General features: G+C 40.5%; 1 protein-coding gene across 1 annotated transcript in view; it reads left to right on the top strand.

Moving 5' to 3' along the window:
* The window catches only part of pde1cb (phosphodiesterase 1C, calmodulin-dependent b), a 74,306-nt gene extending 56,739 nt beyond the window's left edge, over positions 1-17,567 (top strand). Inside the window, exons 11-18 of the mRNA XM_078264506.1 lie at positions 206-307; positions 3,752-3,872; positions 5,247-5,328; positions 6,618-6,738; positions 10,055-10,224; positions 12,123-12,353; positions 12,834-12,896; positions 13,587-17,567. Coding sequence (XP_078120632.1) covers positions 206-307; positions 3,752-3,872; positions 5,247-5,328; positions 6,618-6,738; positions 10,055-10,224; positions 12,123-12,353; positions 12,834-12,896; positions 13,587-13,606 — 910 coding nt within the window. The 3' untranslated portion in view covers positions 13,607-17,567. The remainder of the gene's footprint in view (positions 1-205; positions 308-3,751; positions 3,873-5,246; positions 5,329-6,617; positions 6,739-10,054; positions 10,225-12,122; positions 12,354-12,833; positions 12,897-13,586) is intronic.
* The last annotated feature ends 1,808 nt before the right edge of the window (positions 17,568-19,375 follow it).

Here is a 19,375-nt window from a genome sequence, read left to right as displayed (position 1 = left end):
AAAGAGACAGCTGCAATCCAATTTCTCATGGAATAAGCTGGGACTTGTCAAAGCAGATATTATAAATAACTCTCAAAAATCTATGCCGGCTGGCTACATTTACTCTTAGTGACTTCCGAAATAAGTCTGTTTTTATTACCTGCGAGATTGACAGTTAATTATACAGCACATGGCTCATGTTTCTCTCTGTTTTGTTTTCATACAGAGAGCTGCGGGCTCTGGTGGTGGAGATGGTGCTGGCCACAGATATGTCCTGCCACTTCCAGCAAGTTAAGACCATGAAGAACTTCCTACAGCAACCTGAGGGGTCAGTTGACTTGTCATTCACTGCTGTTTACACTCCCTGCCCTCGTCCCAGCAATCTACATCCTCATTAACCCTGCCATCAGCCACTGTGTACTAACCTCCAGCTGTTTACAACCCAATTAACCCTGCCCTGGGGTGCACGCAAACATTCACAACACAACAAACATTCATGTTGATATACAATGGACTCTAAGCAAACAGACAGATATTACCTGCTATTTACTCTGAATAAAAAATAGAAATGGAATGAGTATTTTGTAGCCAAATAGTACCAAATGTTATGCATTATGCAGTCCAGGTATACAGGAAGAGTAGGGTATTACTACAGGCCATCTAAGACAAACAGTATAATTTGTGCTTCTGAGCTGGAAGTCTCCAGCAGAGTTATAGTGCAATCACACCAGATTTGGCATGGTGTAATTTATTTGCACACTGCGGTGAAAAATAGCTGGCGGCAGAAATATTGCTGGCAGGTTTGCTGGAACACTGTAGGCTGCTTCAGCTAAGATGACCATCTAACAAACATTCGCCTCCCACAAACTATGTAATATTGTCTTTACCAGCACTTATGTTCTGTTGCTTGTATTCTGCAATACGTGCATACAAATAGAAATATCAGCTTTAAATGCATCCTCACCACTTACAGTGATGGCATATTTATTTTATTTAATTGAGAAAATCAGAAGTCCTCTGCACAGTAGTATAATTTTCTCTTTGCTGTGTATGCTTTTAAGCATTTCTCAGGAACAGTTGTGTTATCCACTTCTTCCAGTACAAGTAGACAAGCTAGCAATACTACCAAAAAATAGGCTACTTAAGTCTTCCTCACTGTCTCCGTCTCTCACATGAAGATCTAGAAAGATTTTCTAAAATTTAGCAAGCCAAAGTTCAGTTAGGTTGAAGTCTGTGCGAAGAAAAGGCCAGTTGTATTCGCAACAGGAAGTGAATATGTTTCAAATGAATGGATTGTTTTTGCTGCACCCGAGGTCACCAGACTGCAGCCAGAACTTCCTTTTCACACATTTTGAGTACAGCACCCTCTACAGTGACTGATAGCTGGGACTGCTCTACATGCAGACAAAGAGCTGTCATTTGTAAACAGAAATAAAAGACAGCTATCAAGCAAACTATCATATGACGTGATGAGTCATCACTACTGATGTAGCTGCAACGCTGACGAGAGACGGCTGTAAGAAACTCGTTGACCTCCGGGGTATTCTCTTCACTGTGATAATGCCCAGCACCCGGCACAATTAGAAAACTGCTCAGAAAGCAGTGATGTGGCGATAAGCAGCTTCCTGAGAACATATGTAGGAATCAACAATATTCTGCTGCCTATTTGTGACTATATCTCGAAATTCAAAGAGTGCTGACTGGAAAGCAATCATCAAGCCACAGTATAGGGTACACACACACACACACACACACACACACACACGCACAGATACGAGATTGCAGTCTGCAGGAAGCTGTAATGCTGAATAGACTCTAATGGGAAGTAATTCAAACCAGTCTGCTCCAGGGCTGCTTTGAGGGTACTTCAAGACCCAATCTGCCACAAATGGAATGAGGGGAAATTTGAGCCAGTCTTTCTCACCTCTGTTTAACCTTGTGCTGTGTGTGTGTGTCTGTGTTTGTGTGTGTGTGTGTTTTCATTTGTGTGCCTATTTTCCATATTGAACTGTGTCTGTTCATTCATGCATCAGTTCATTAAACATGATATTTTTATATGGTTATCAGATGATATCTCAGACACCGCTGATGTCTGATGAGGTCTTCACACTGTGTTCCAGTGTAGAAAACCGATTTGCATAATCAAGGCAGTATTTTATTTATTTTTGACTCTTTTTGGATGGAGGTGTTTCTCTGTTTCTCTGTTTCTCTGTTAAGGTGGCTGAGTATGTGTGTGTTTTTATGCCCATGCCAATAGACATCTATGTATATTTCAGCATCTTTTTAATAAGCATTAGCAGAGAAACATGTTAGCATTTTCTTGTCTGTCACTAGTTTGACAGCTTGTGAGTGCCTCTATTAGATCAGTGCCATCACAACACTTAAAGGATGTCTTATTGGCAACAAATCCCATGATAACCCCAACAATGAATTGATCCTAATAATAAAAGAATAATAATAATAAAATAATAATAATAATAATAATAATAATAAGCATTGTCCTACAGCTTCATTCCTGCCAAAAAGCTAATAAAACATGTAAATGAGCAACACTGTTGTACCAGTTGACGTGTTTCCTTATTACCATGAACGCAAACTGTAGTTTATTTTGGGTCAATCCACATATCCTTTTAGAAATAAGCACTACCAAATGTGTATTAATCCACCACTGAAAATAGTCCCTAACAAAGCACTGGTTATTCCTGTTTAAGTAACGTTAGTTTCAAAGAAATCACCAAGCCTTTTTAAAAATTAAAGATTTAAGTCTTCAATAGGAATGCACCTTGGGCTGAGTGGCACAGACAGGGTAGGGAACAATAATCAAGAGACGGACTAATACAATGGTTGTTTTGGACTATTTATGGGATTTGTTGACAATATCAACAGCTTTATCCTTAAAGTAGAAATGCTCCTCGACCTACAGACTCCCAAACCCTTTTGCAGTCAGCCATTGAAATAGTATATGTTTTAAGGGTTCTTACATCTTGCTCATTTGAATTCTATGCATCTTTTGCAATTATGCAACCTCCAGTGGTGAGTTTATACTCCATCTGCTGCTAAGCACTACATCTTGTTTGCACTACATAAATGTGATCCAGTTGAAATTGTTTGTGCACATGTTGCACTTAGCCACATAAAGCATATTGACATAGGTTTTGGCTTTACCATGGTGAAACCCCCTGAACTAGGCACCATAAGGGGTATACTGTATACAGGCCAATGTTTATATAAAAAGGTTCCTATCCTCTTGGACTTTTTAATATTTTATTCTGCTGTTCTTGCACAGATGGTCAATTTTTGTGGACAGATTGCTATAGAAACATTTGCAGCTGTGCCACATTTTTTTCATTTTTCTTTTTATGATTGACCATACTGTCTTCAGGGACACTCAGTGCTTTTGAAATGTACTTTCCCCGATTGGTAGATTTCCAATAACCTTGTTGCAGTTTTGTCTGTAATGCCTGATTGCCTTCATAATGTAGTTTTTGCAGGACATTGACTAAGCAGGGGTTTGGCATACCAGATACTAGTGTATTTAACCTAAAATCCCTTCATTACATAAAGGAAAAAACCATTTGGCTTCACCTGTAATGATTTAGGTGTCTTATTCAAGGGCAAAATACATAAAACTTCAGTTGATCAGTTGATTTGTTACCTCACTTAAAAACAACATTCCACACTTAAAAAAACCAGTGTACAGGACCATTTAAAAACAAAACAAATGAAGATACTCTCTGGCCGACTTCAGTTTTGTATCTGCTCTCTTTTGCAGCATTGACAAGCCCAAAGCCCTGTCACTGCTGCTGCACACAGCAGACATCAGCCACCCAGCCAAAAGTTGGGACCTCCACCATCGCTGGACCACCTCCCTACTGGAGGAGTTCTTCAGACAGGTGAGTGGGTGTACAGTACCCAGACAGGTCACAGAGTAATGCATGGGTGGCGGGTCCAGTGTATGCTTCAGTGGTTTGAAGATGTGAGGTTCAGATGCATGATGAGAGAACATAGCATGTTTTCCAGCTGGTCACATACACAGAGCTAAATATTAGAAACACCTTTATAGTATATTGCTATATAATCTACGGCCTCTAAAATGACCATATAGTTGAAACATAATCTCTGAATAACTGTTTCAAACAGAAACAGGAGTTAAGGAAGAGTACAGGTGAACCAAAAAGGTAAATGATGGCGCCACTCCATTTGAGTGCCCCAGTGAAAAATGACAAATGACAAACTTCTAGGGTCCTTGAACTGGAAAACCGAAATGAAGTGCAGGTGCATTCATTCCTTGTTTGCCCAGTTGAAAGAATTCTGATCACTTTAAGGACTTTTCTACCATGTTGCCTCAAAAGTTGAGATGTAAAGTTTATTCTTGACCTTCAAATAGCCCTGTGCTCTTCCTGCTATGTAACAGTTCATGCTATGTTGGACCAGCTGCAGAGTCTGGGAGGAACTATTGTGCTAGGATTTCTTATAAATAGTGAAATAGTAAACTTAAATAGTTTTTTAGCTGCTCCTTTGGTACTGGTGTTTAGGATTGTACTGGTTGCAACAAAAGCAATCTTTTTATCCAATTTAGTCGCAAGTGTGTTCAGTTTCTTTCACACCAGGAATAAAATAATGACAATATTAGTGAATGATTGTTTTAATATGGTGCTTTGGCACAACTCTACCTCCCAAAGCACTTTACATTAGTAAAATATGCAGTCATATTCATAAATTGAATTGCAGACACTCTGCTTCTTGTCGTTTAAAAAAAATTATGCCATGACAAAGCGCCATAGCAGATTAATATGCACAACATTACCTCTTTGACAATGCATCTGTCTATAAATAATAAATTGTGTATTTGTTAACGTCAACAAGAAGGACAGGCGTTTAACTGGTGCCACATTGCTTTCATCTCTTCCATTATTAATCCACATTGTTCTCATTATCAGTGCTATTGTTATTGTGGCTGCTTTCATGAGGCCTTTACAGTATCTTGCCAATAAATAGCATCTCCAAAGAATATTGCCTCCCAACTCCACATCTCATCTGTTTGTGACAAATCAGAAGAGAAAATGAAACACATTTGTGGCCCAAAAACAACGTGGGGGCGGGGGCCAGACAAGCCTGTTGATAGAAGTGTGAGCATATTATGGCGTTGTGTTCGTGTACTGTGCGTGTCAGTCAGTTGTGTGTGCATATCTGGAGGGTGGGGTACATTTTTTATAGATACCAAAAACTGAGAACGATTTGGATTGAGAAAGCTGCTTTATTTCCAGGGGGACAAAGAATCTGAGCTCGGCCTGCCGTTCTCTCCGCTCTGCGACCGAAAGTCCACAATGGTGGCCCAGTCCCAGATTGGTGAGTGGTTTCTCTATCTCCATGTACACCACCTGCATAATGCTGTGTTCTGTGCATTGTATGTTCTTGAAGGTTTTATCCTTCTTAAACACTCACATTCTCACGTTTAGATTGCATCCTTGCACAGAGTGAGGACTGTGCATTTTGTCCCTCATCTGTTACATCAAAATAGCATTAGGAAGAGATCTCTTTGCAGCCACAAGAGGAACAAATACAGCAACCAATAGTGGGTTTCCATCAACGTATTTTTATGCACATTTTGAAGTATCGCATTAGAAAATGTTGATGGAAACGACAAAATTCAAAAACACTTCCTCAAATTCGCAAAAAAGTTTTCACGCTCGCTTGAGGTGGTTTTTGCCTTTTTCGAAAAAGAGTTAATGCGCAAAATGGGAGATGGAAACAGCTTTGCTGAATAAGTTGTGACGTAGCAAACATGTAACTCACATGACTATAGTCCTGGTATCCATCGGATGGGGGAAGGATCGGGATATGGGTCCCATCCCATCCAGTGCGCCATACACTTGTGGCACAAGGTGCGTAGTGGAGTTGCGGTACGCTATAGCCTGTGCCTCAGCCACGTCGGGTATATTGACGAATTGGCTCAACATCTTGAATCGTATGGCCCACAACCCTGTATTCTGCACAGGTGGCCAACTTGTACAATGCTACCTCTCTCCTTTTAGCCAAAGAACTTCGCTTCTAAACTCTTTGATTTAGCAAGCCGGTTTGCAATCTACAACCATGTGTAACGTCAACTTGTGACTAAACTACACTTTGCATAGTCTAGTTCATTCGCTCTAAAGCAGTTGATGGAAACGCTTCTAATTCGCATTTCCTTTTTTTCTTTTTTGCGACATTTTAAAAGTTTGCTTAAAATTCGCTTAACAATTAGATGGAAGCATGACTAGTAACAGTTTCAATGTACAGATAGACATGTGAGTATTGTTTAAGATAGACTTTAACCATTTGAACCCAAGGCTAGATGAGCATGTTTATGTTTTTATTAGCCCAGAGCTTCTCCCATCTTAATTTTGGCAGGTGGACAGTCTAATGACACCTATAGACTTATTTTTATTTGTATCTCAGATTTGATAATTACTTTAAAACATTGTGGAAATATGTGTGGCCTTATTTTCCCATCTTAATTTCATAAATTCCAGCTTTATTTCGTGCTTTCTGGGGAATTTTTTCACCCCAGTCTGCATTAAACAATTCAATCACTTAAATAATGAATGTGAAAATATGCACTGATATTATTTTGTTATTGCTGATATCTTTGTCACCAGGGTTCATCGACTTCATTGTGGTGCCCACCTTCACTGTGTTGACGGATATGATGGAACGTATCGTCAAACCGCTTATCGACGAGGCATCCCATTCAGGTTTTGCTGGCTTTAGACGCTCAAGGTGAGCTACAGCACTTTCATTTGGAAATTAAAACTTTTGATTATTTTATGCTGTTCAGTAGCAGGACTGAGCAGATGGAAGTGTGTGACTGTATAATGCAAATTTTAATGAACCTGCCTGCTTAATCAAGAATGGAAAATCTACTGTTTTCTTCCCTTCACCTGCTATTCCAGTAACTGCTCGCTCAATGACGTGATTAAACCTCAGCAGCTCCCCTGCAGTAACAGCATATCAAATGGATGTATTGAGAACAGCAAATGAGTCTCCCATGAGTAATCCATTTCTGTGCGTGGAAATGTCTCCACCTTTCATCGGGCAGAGCCACACACCTTGAAATTGATATTTTAAAGATGCTAAACACATCGTCACTGATCAAGAGTGGGCTTCAGTGCTGGATTGGCATACAAAATAGCCTCTCGAGATACAAAACAAAGAGATTTTATCTCCATTGGCTTAATTAATCGGCGCAGTACTTTGAAACCATCCAGATAAGAAAGTAAATTCCACTTGCTCTTGCGTTACTAATAATTAAACTATCCAGAGAAAGATCATTTTAAACAATTGAGTCTGTTATTTTTGTCTTTTAAAGTGAGCTTATCGGAAAATACAGCAGTACTTGGGGAGTCTGGCTCTGCATCTTCCGTTGCACCTGCACATCAATATCAGCTTACCCGTTCTCCTCAACAGCAGTCATTAGCATCACTCAGTGGGCCTCCAGTCAAAGTTAACCGAGTGGAAATCTCAGATAGTGTTTCCACTTGTGCAGTCTCCTTGTCTTTGTACACACCTGGGTGCTAATGGGGTTCCATGGACTTTTCTTCCAAGCATTTATAGCTGCCTCCAATCTTCTGTAACTATGTCTGCTCTCTGATTATCCACCCATCTTTCTCTTTCTCATTGTGCCTCTGAATCTGAAAGCTCCTGTTTTTTTACCAAGCTAGGGATGGCAATGTCAGTTTGTTGGTCCACCACTTTGGTCCAGACTGAAATGTCTCAACAGCCATATATAGGAATAGGAAAAACTAAGCACTAAACGCGGGTAAACGGCGGGAGTAACTATGACTCTCTTAGGTGTCACAGCCGGAAGCGTTGGACACTGTCCACTGTTGGCCGGCCTAGTGCCAGTGTTCGAGTGAAGGGTTCCTTCTGAGAGATGTGCGGAAGGTGACACTGCGCAAATCGCCATGAAGTTCGGAGTCAAGCAGGGTGACTCCAGGTCACCTTTGCTATTTAACCTCGCCCTGGATCCGCTGATCCAAACCCCCGAATGTGGTGTCAGACTCCCCTGGTGAAGGGGTAAGGGCAGAAAATCAGAACCCAGCTGCTGTGACGCCCAGACGCAAGCGCCTAGTCCCGTGCGACTGGCGCCAGGTCGAGTTCGACAGGTGGGCTGACCTTGGATCTCAAGGGAAGGGTGTGCGTTTGTTCGAGGCCGACAGGGTAAGCATCTGCTGGCTATTGGGCGAAAGGCGTCACCCACTAAAAAGCGGCCAGTTCGTGGCTGCCTTCCAGCTAAGTGCGAATGTGTATCTAACTTGGGAGCTTCAGGCGAGAGGGCGCCCATCAGACCTCGCTGCCATCTGTCGGTACTGTCGGGGTTCTCCCAAGACCTGCTCTCATATTCTTGGTGCTTGCCCGAAGGTCTAGTTGAGCCGGATTAGAAGGCACCACAAGGTATGCGACTTGCTTGTTGCGGAAGCTGAGCGCCTCGAATGGGTAACATTGAGGGAAAAGAGATGGACGGGTCCAGATGGTGGGACCCTAGCCCCCGACTTGGTCTTCATCAAGTCGGGAGTGGCGCCCACTGTAAGTCGGGTTACAGAGGGTTCCACGGACGCAGCGTCTGCCGGGGACATTGTTGACCGACTCGAAAGTTATGGTAATGGTGACCTAGGTCCATCATCGTAGTCTCGGGGAGGGGAGGTGGGCCCCCGGGCTGCAGCGTTTAAGAGGGTATGACACTCGTTGACGCTGTTACCTTCATCATACAACCGACAGTAACTTTCGTTTAAGCCTCGGGCCAGTTGGTTCTGAAGCCCGCGTCGGCCGGGGTTGGTCGGCGGGGATGGATGCATTCATGGAAGGCCGTTGTCATAAAGGGGCCTTGCGAGAGGGTTCCATACTCATCCGGTTGGGTGGGTTAGCTCTTGAGCGGGGTCTCTGATGCGGCGGCGGTTGGTTGGCCATCGCGGCCCAGGTGACCTCATTGTTGGCTCGTCATAGCTCGGTTGAGCATTGTTCCTTTACAGTTCTTGATGGGTTTCTGGTGGGAGTTTCACGGACACGTTGGTTGGCGACTGGTAGTCGGAAGGCAAGCCTCGGTCCGATAGTTCCCCTGGATACGTTACCTGCTGTTCCGGTGCCGGTTTCTGGTTTGTAGTCGTCCCCATTTAGGCCGGCCCCGGGTGGGGTAGGAATGTTCCCTTGTTGGTCTAGCAGATAGTACAGTGGTTGCGCGGCTTTGGGTCCGCCAAGTTTGTTGAGTAAGAGTAATTGACAGAGTAATTGACTACGGATTCCTGGCTCCTCACCCAGGGGGTAGGGCGTTCTGCCGAGATCCCCGAACCCTACGCTTGGGGGTGCTACACCGGACCTGATAGCAGAGAAGACCCTGTTGTAGCACTCTAGCAATTTAGTATTGCACTTCCATGGTTGTGGGACTCACAAGAGATATATTGGAAAAAGAATGGTCAGATTAAAGCAGCAGAGGGTGAGGTATTCTGACTTTTAGTCCCTAGTATGAGTCAAGCTCAATAAACCAAGGATTCTACATTTCCCATAATGCAACTTGACAGAATCTTTTATCAGACCCCTGCCTCTTAAATGCCCACGTATTTAAGTTCAGTTTGTAAAGCTAAGAAACTTTTTAAAGCTCCCTCCTGAACAACAAAAGACGTTTTCACTTTGGCTCTTAATGAAGAATAAACTGAACTATATTTTAAATTGTGGAGTGCCTCTTTAACTTTTCATCTAGCTCCATCATCAGTTCAAAGAAAGTTTCAATTTGTCCAATACACTGGTTTACCAAATACCTGCTAACTTAATGCAATTCCCATCATTCTCAATACTTTGTGTTTAGCAAATGTTAGCATGCTAACATGCTAAACTAAGATGGTGAACAAGGTAAACATTATACTTACTAAACATCTCAGCATGACAGCATTGTCTTTGTAAGCATGTTAGCATGCTGACATTAGCATTTAGCTCAAAGCACCGCTGTGTCAGTAGAGCCGCAGAGAGCTGCTGTCATGGCTGTAGACTCTTCGTCTTGTTGAACTTTTAACTCCCTTCTTCCTTCAAAATGTTATCTGTCCAGTCTGAACAGTATTAGCGCAGAAGAGACCAAGAGGCACAGTTTGAAGAGCTCCGACAGCAGCTCGTCTGGACAAAGCTCTCTGCTGACGGTGGACCAGAAGAACTTCAAGGCCTTGTGGAACGAAGAGGTTTATCAGAACAGAGAGAGGTGGAAAGCTCAGGCTGCTAAAGGTAACAACCAATAATAACATACACAAAAATGAAGGTGATTTGGGGACTCAGGGAATATGAATGTCCTGGTAAAACTGATCTGTCTGATTGGGGTAATTTGTTTCATAAAGCTGCAATGCTGTTAACGTCTCCAAAGCTCTTAGCTCACTTAGAGGGGGATTTTGACTGACCTGCATTATTGTGGGATACACAGCGATCAGTACGTTCACATGCATTTTTTTATTTAATTATGTAAGTTGGTACCACTTTCTAGTTATTCTACATCCACAACGTTCCACTTCAGGGATTGCTCCGGTGCCACAGAAAATTCCGCCGGATGCATGTCTTTTCGCCAATGTCCATTTCCTTCCACTTTCTTTGTGTTGGGATTTTAAACTCCGGTAGATTTATGAGGACTATGATTAACTGCTCCTCTGATCTCTGCATGGTAAATTGAAACAGCTAGCTAGACTATTTGTCAAATCAGAGTTTTCTCTCGCACGACTAAAACAACCTTTGAATGCACACGTTCCACCAAAACAAGTTCCTTCCCGAGGCGATTTTGCAGCGGCTCCGTGCAGGGCTTGGCCCCGCCCATGACGAATGTGATTGGTTTAAAGAAATGCCAATAAACCAGAGCACGTTTTTCTCCCATCCCGGAATGCTGTGTGGACTAGCCAGACCCTCCTCCACAGCGCTGTGGAGGTAGGTCTGGCATAGCGAGACTACTTTCTTGTTAACCACCCATAAGGGTTTTCTAAGTTGTAACTACTAGCTTTATTAATTGAGAATAAATCATTAACTTGTGCTTTATACCTCAGTTATAAGCCATTAGTCTCGCATTGCCAGACCTATCTTCACAGCGCTCTGGAGTACGGTCTGGCTACACCACAGATACATTCTGGGGTAGGAGTGAAAAATGCTCAAGGTTGTTGCATTTCTTTAAACCAATCACAATCATCTGCAATTGCTATATTCCAGACGGAGCAACGGTGACTCTGCAAAATAATCTTGGAAAGGAACTTGTTTCGGAGAAACATTTGCACACCACAAAAGAAAACAGCACATAAAGTATTAAATTAAGTTGTTCATATTATACAGTAATGTGAGCTATTTAAATTAGCTGAATACATAGTTTGCTCTTAACACGCATCGCCGTGTTACACTTGTTATTTTAAGAAGAATTTATTCATGAATAATTTACATTTCTGTCTGCAGTCGTGTTGGCTTATAAATGAGATATTAATGTGCATTTATTAGTTGATTACTAATATTTATTATCAACAGCAACCAAAGAGATTTTTTTCTCACAACCTGCCACCCTCCTCTCTCCAACTCTCACTCAATGTTTCTATCGCTGTCTTACGGTAACAAGTCACCTCTAGCGAGATTTCAGGACAAGACTTGAGTGAGACTTAATTAGACACATAACAAACCGACCAGATCAAGCGAAAGGTAAATAATTTTTTTCTATAATGCTGTCAGACACTTATGATAACAAGCTGAGCCTATTAGAGGTAAAAACAAGCTATATTAGTGGACGTAAATTGACGGTGCGTAAATGCCCCAAGTGATTACATTGCAGCCTGTTACGCGGCTGCCAGCTGCAGGTCTCTCGCTCAATCCTGGACCAATTGCAAATATTGTTGTCCCCATTAGTCACTTAGACACAAAAACATGGGAAAATAGAGTCCAGGTTAATAGTTTCTCTTTAAGTTAATATTCATAAAAAGGTTTTAGATATCTGCCTCATATCAGGTTGAAAACAAAACAAACGGTCCAATGAGCTCTCTCAACCTTTACTGGCTTGAAGTAGGAATCAGGTAGTGATGAATTAATGCACATGGACACCAATGACTGAATGAATGACACACACATTCACACGTGCTAACCTGCCTCCACCCTCCATGTGACCTCAGAGGCGGAGGAAAGAGCTAAAAGGGAAGCGGAGGAGCAAGCCCAGCAAGAAGAGGCTAGGGAGCCCCAGGAGGTCCACACAGAACCAGAACAGCCTGAACCAAAGGAGGACGAATTGGAGGGAGAGGAGCCCGAGTCAGCAGAGGTCAGCGAACAAGATGGTAACATGGGGGAAACAGAGCCAGGAGCGCAGCCTGGGAGTGCCACACACAAGAATCCTCCACTGCAGAACGGTACGTCCCTTTAACTGTGAAATCCCACAGCATGAGGTGACATATGGCAATTTCTCTAAATGTGCTATATGATCCATAGGAACAGTTAGTGTGTTGTAAGAGAATGTAAAAGAACTTCAGAAAGAAATTCCCACTGTGACCCTTGTATTTATGGGGCTTCGTATATTATTGCAATGTTTGTAGGAGATATGTGTATTAACATTGTACAACATTTATTAGACAGTACCTTTTTAATGTTTTGAATCAATGCAAGAATAAGTCCACTAGAATTTGAATAAAGTTCTGTGGGTTTGAACAATGGTTTGCTGCACGCCATGAGTTTGTAATGACTGACTGACAGGTCAGTAAGGTTGAACATGTTCTTACAAAGTTTATAAAGGAGAGAGGATGCTTTGAGGATTTCATTTTCTTATTTGGATTGAGTACATATTTGCCACTAATAAATGTGTGACGAATAAGACGACTATTCTGACTTGTTAGGAGAGTTGTCTGAAGGGACTGAATCTCCAGAGGATGAAGAAAAGAAGAACAAAAGAGACCATGGTGAGTTTATTCCTGCAGCCCACGACTATTGACAAAAAATAAACTAAAGTGTCTACACTGAGTTGCCAGTTTATTAGGTACACCCAGCTAAAGATCAGAACAGCCCTGCAATAAATCCTACCTTCATTAAGGTAATTTGTAATTTACTTTGAAATTCTAGGCTATTGCTATATTATACAGAGGTGAAACACCTCTGGTCATTCAGCCTAACCTCCTTGATATAAATCGGGTGGACAGAATAATAGAAACACTTGTATGTACCTAATAAACTGGCATGTACTTCATGACATTATGAAAAAAAAAAAATTCAACCAGTATTTCAATTCACTCGCCCTAAATCTTCGTTGGCTGTGGAGAGATAACATCTGCACTGAAATACAACTCTGCATTAGGAGGAAAACACTGTATGTGTACCTACATGAAGATTTATAGCGATCGCGGTGTGTAAATGTTGATTCAAAGACAGTTTTTACCTGCAATTTAAACAATATTTTGAATCAGTTGAAGACAGCTCATTAATCATGTGGAACATTTGACCAGATTTTTTGTGATTTGATTAGAAGATTAAACAGAAATTATAATTAATAGGAATTAGTCATCCTCCAGGGAGATTTCCCCATAATAGATGATCAGTTTGTTGTTATGTAATCTCACCTAAATTATTAATATTCCTTGTTTGTTTTCCCAAAGCAGAGGTGGCGATGGAATAAGCGAGCTGTGGAGAATCACGGCCATACTGTTGCATCTTTGGTGCATTGCTGCCGACCTGAACCTGCTTTTACCTGTAAGGGAGGACTCAAACTCACAACAGAGGGAAGGCCATTAGTTGGACTGTGTCGCCCTCTACAGGACACCAAGAAACTGATACTTTCACTTCCTTTTTTGTCTCTGTGATCAACTGTTTTTACTTTTACCATGTTTATACTCCTAGGCTCTTACATACAGAGCTTGCAACTGTACCCACGTGCATTATTCCTACATACCTGCTTACTTACCTGATAGGGAATGACCTTAAGGCGACGGCAGCGATGAAAGAGGAGCCTTTGAAAGACTGACACTGAAAATGTTCTTTTTTTAGTTATCCAATCTTTTACTTTGCTCTAAGTTGTGTGTTCAACTCAGCCACAGACATGTAGCCATTGTACAAGTCTCACATCTCACTGTTGTGTTATGCATCTCTGACTCTCTTTATTAGATTTTGACATCACAAGTATCGCCTGGTAAAATAAGGTTATTTAGAAACATTTGGTTTTGCGTCACAGTCATTTATTTTGGTACTTACTGAATAATACACAAGTGCGGATTTGTGGAAAATGCAGAATATAAGGACTTCTATAGCTGCTACACAGTATGTACAGCATATGAGTATGTGTACAGTACACTGGGGTTGAATTCACAGGTTTATAGCACTACTATTTTAATAGAAAATACTTCTTCCACTCTATGTAAAAAACTGAACTTTTCCCTGTGCTTTAGGAGCTCCTGTTGGGAGTCTCCTATGTTTGCTGAGGCTACTACAAAACAAGTTTTTTTTCCACCAGTTGTGGCTCATTTTTTCCCTTTCACGTTTCCTCAGACATTGTGCAATTACATGCCTTTGTGTTCCTTGTAGCCAGGTTTATATATTATTTTTGGTATTTCTGTCCTCTTTACTGTATATATTGAAAGTTTGTATATGTATGGATCTGAGGAAGATTATAACATACACAATACAATACACCGCAACATATTTTTTTGTGGTATAATGTAAGATATCGTAGTGAGAAATGTCCAAAAATTAGAATGCAACTTTTGCATTTCAAACATATCACACGTTCAAGTTTTTGTAATATATACAATCTTTTTCTTTACTTTTTTTTGTAACATTCATATTTGTTTTGCACTTGTTGTGTCCTATATGAATCATGCACTAGATGTGTCTAATATCCTCACACTGTATGTCATTTCTTCATCAAAAGACTTCTTCTCAATGCCTTCTTATATGTATTTAAGCTGTAGCAAAAAGTCAACATTGTCGCTGAATTAGAAAAAAATCTTATATATGTATTTTTTTTTTGCAGTACAGTTATGTTAGAGCAGCTTCGCCTTACGAGGTTGTTGGTGTAATGTTTTTATCAATGTGTTTACAGTGTGCTCGTACACAGCCAGTTGAATCCATCATGCTTCTGTGATGCATCCGAGGCTGTTAGTCCAAACTGTATCTGCTTCTTGGTTGTTTGCCAGGTTTTTAAGGCTTGTAATGTTGTGTATAGGAGATGCAAATATTGCTTACTGTGCATATGTAAAATATGGAACCTCTGCAATGCAGCTTTTACTATATACATACATAATATGTGTAATTGGAAGAAAAGAAGCATTTTGGCAGTATTTGCATATTGATGAGTTTCTTTCCTGAAAATTGTGCACTTTTATTTTGTTTTTCCTTATGTTTTAAATTATTTTGGTATGGACATCCTAAAATTGATTGTGCCAAGACCAAGTTCTTGGCATGTTATTTTAAAGTATACTGTACATGTGTATACTGTTATGTATACTTTAACAGGGGTTCACAAGGGTTACATAATTTAACACCTATACATTTATATAAAATTGTTGGAATTATTTTTTAGCCTCTTTGTTTTAATACACACTCCTCATTTTTATATTATAAACAGAACTTTAGTATCATGTTGAGATATAAAGCAGTTTATCATGTAATGTAACCACATGCTACTTTCTACCTAAAGACTACAGTCAGTGGTTAGCAAGCCAGCTGCCTGAATGTGTGCCTGTAAACGTATATGTACTTTCCTTTTGACACCTTTCACCTGTAGGAAAACTGATTTTGTGATGTCATTTGAATCTGTGCTGATCCAGGTACAGTCGAACAAAACAGATCATATCCTACTACAATTACTCGCTCTAAAGAGTCTTGAGTAAAGACTTTTATTTAAGACATTGTTGGGAAGTCTGTCTGTAAAGTCAGACGTTTGATGTTGCAGATGTGTAATATTTATAGTGATATATTTTGCTCTTTTTCATTTAGAAAAATCTATTTTATAGCTGTATAGTTTTTTGTTTGTTTTTACTGTAATGTTCGCTAGGTTGTCAAAAAGTACGTCGTCAACATGTAATGACATTTTTCTGTTGTCATTTTGTCTCTCCTCTGGTTTTATTTGTCCCTGTGTGTGTCTGTTAGATATGTTGTATTCCACCAGCTCTGAAGTCAAAAAAATTCAAGTGGCTCAAAACTGTAAATTTTAAGTGTAACAATCATATAAGAATGTAATTCATAAATAGAACAAGTACAAAGCTCATTGTGTTCTCAAAATAGCTTGCCTGACACTTGGTAAAGTGGAATATGCTTTCTGTATCCAGGGACCAACACGTGTACAGTCTTGTAGTTTGCTCCATCTTTCACTTGCTACTGTGATAGCCTACTGTATGAATATTTAACAAGAATTTATACCAACCATAATCAGAAACATAGCTGTATTTATGACAGGTAAAGACTTCATAACATGGTGTTTCACTATGAAAAGATTATTTGTCGTTTGTTTAATGCTTTGTTTCCTTGTTTAGTCTGAATCACTCTATAATGACAGATCTTAAACTGTTCTAGTGACTGAGGTTAAATGGATGTAAAGTGTGTGTGTTTGTGCGTGTGTGTGTGTGTGTGTGTGTGTGTGTGTGTGTGTGTGTGTGTGTGTGTGTGTGTGTGTGTGTGTGTGTGTGTGTGTGTGTGTGTACGTGCGTGTACGTGCGTGTGTGAAACTGCCGAAAAATACTTAATGTGCATTTTTGATCTCCTCACTGTGACCTGCTCTATTGATGAGAGTGTGTGAGTGTGTGTGTGTGTGTGTGTGTGTGTGTGTGTGTGTGTGTGTGTGTGTGTGTGTGTGTGTGTGTGTGTGTGTGTGTGTGTGTGTGTGTGTGTGTGTGTGTGTGTGTATGTGTGTAAGTGTGTTCATGACTTAGGCTACTTTCGGGGACACATTTAGGCTTAAGGCTAGTTAATTGGGGATGGCCTCTCCAATTGGTAAAAATGATGATTTTTGGGTCAGTGGTTAGGGTAAGGGTAAGTCTCCAGGAAATGAATGTACGTCTTTATATGTCCCCAAAAGTGACTAAAGTTGTGTGTGTGTGTGTGTGTGTGTGTGTGTGTGTGTGTGTGTGTGTGTGTGTGTGTGTGTGTGAGAGAGAGAGAGAGAGAGAGAGAGAGAAACAAAAAGTGATGCAGTGGACTGTTGAAGCTGGTATACAATTCTCACCCCTAAAAGCATAATCAACAAATAGATGTCAGCAATTTTTTTCACATTAAAGATCCAGTGCTCATATTTTGTATATGTACTACCATATTAGGCCGATTCCACTGGATATGTTTACATATATAAAACAGAAGTAGACATATTATAAAGATGAAATGATAAAATGATGTTGGGCTAAATGGTGGATAAACTATTAAAAAACAAATGTGAGAAGTCGGACTAGCTAACAAAAGAACACCGCCTTAGGTTTAACCTCCACTACATCTATGAATAGACAGAGGGACTAAGAGAGTGCGTATGGGTGTGTGTGCATGTATGTGCATGCATGTGTGTGTCACTGTCCCATGCCGGCCAGGCGGCCATGTGTGCCACCATGCTCTGTGACTGCACAGCTGTATCAATAAATTTGGACTCAAAGGGCTCAGATCATGTCTGCCTGTCTTCATTTTCTACAACACCACCACAGTATTATATTACACATTTAAAGGACACTCCTGATTATACGCATGGAAGATCAGTGGAGTGTCAGGGTTGTATTTTGAGAAGTGTAAGATCTAGGAGTGCAACTATTTTTTCGATTCATCAATTAATTGTCTACAACATTTCTAAAAACAGTTAAAGGATAGGTTCACAATTTTTCAAGCCTCTCTTTAAACAGTAATGGTGTGCCCATATCAGCATTTAAACTGTTTTTCTATTGCTGTTATCATTCCTCCATATCTCATCCGAATGTGCTTTGAATGTAAGAGATGAAATGAAACAATCTACAACAATCTCCTTGTTTTGTGCAAAAATTAATTAGTAGTATAAAAGTAGCATACAATTTCTTATGTGTTTGCACAGACAGTGTTTCAGCTGCAGGATAGTAGTCTGAATCAATGAAAGTACATTTTCAGGATAATTGCCCGCTTTCGCTCTGTGTGTTGGCCTCAAACCGTTCCCTTCGGGAAACAACAACAAACTTTGAGCTAGAAAGCTACATGCTAAAAATGGCATTGTTTGAAGAAAACTTGGATTGTGCAATAAGGCAGGCCAGCTTGGTTTTTTCGGGGAATGATTGTAAAGATTTATACAGAATATGTTTACGGCATTCATTATCTAACTGGGACGTTTTGGGACCAATTGATGGGGATTGCTAAGGACAGTTTCAGTATAGTACTGTACAACAATTATGGGTTAAAGTTAGCAATATTTTATCTCGGCATAGGTGAAATAAAAAAAGGGTTGCATCTACCTAAATGAATCACTGGTTTAATGCACCACCCGGCCAACACGCTCAGTGACCCAAATGAAACACACCCACAATGTACAGGTGCATGCTGGGTATGGCTAACATGCCTAATGCTAAAATGCTCATGGTGGATCCTCGAGCGGTGACTTGCTGAGGAGCTTTTACCTTCAGTGAGGTGTGTGAGGCCTTTATGCTGTTTGTGACTGTTAACTTCTGTCATAGTTGTGACTGCAGTGTCATTCAGCATGACATATTTGAAAAGTCTGAGGAGCTCAGTGTGACAGACTGACTGAGTGGACTGGTTATATTATGCTCTGAGAGTGAACAAGCTGAGAAGTGGAACATGGAGCAGATAGTGGAGAACTTTGCAGTGCTCAAGAAATGGTTTTAACTTTCTCCAGAGGAGAAGGTCAACATTGCTAGACAACGCCTAGCATTGTGCATGTGTGTTCATTAACGTTACATGTGTACAAACTGTGCAGCTGTTTTTTACCTTCGATATGGGCTGCAGTTGCTGTGGAGTTTATATTGTTATAATCTCTGTGTTGTCTGCTTGGGTGATGTTTTATTTTCCTGTTGATTCTAAAAGAGAAGACGTGTTATTTAATTGATGTAGTATAATTGATGTAGTCTAATAATGCTTTTTTTGTCACAGACTAGTGACAAATGATATGAAAGATAACACTGATTTTACTGTATTAATAGCTCACTATAATAGGATATTTAAACCTCATTAGATTGAAATAAGAACATAGGATTACATTTAGTGAACAAAGCCTATGAACTGTATTGCGCATTAGCTATAAGATGTACATGTCTCACAGTCAGTAATCCACTAGATGTCTCTATTAGACTTTAAATCACACCAACACCGCCTCTCAGCCTCAGAGGGGCTGCATCATTAAAAATGATCAACGGACTTGATTTACACTGTGTCACACTCCCAAGATAGTCAGTATATAGCTCTTTATCCCCCATATAGGCAGCTCCACAAACATTAC

This window comes from Sander vitreus, chromosome 12, assembly GCF_031162955.1.
Source record: "Sander vitreus isolate 19-12246 chromosome 12, sanVit1, whole genome shotgun sequence".
NCBI lineage: Eukaryota > Metazoa > Chordata > Actinopteri > Perciformes > Percidae > Sander > Sander vitreus.
The sequence above is the reverse complement of the archived record's forward strand: the minus strand, read 5'-3'. Positions and strand labels throughout refer to the sequence as shown.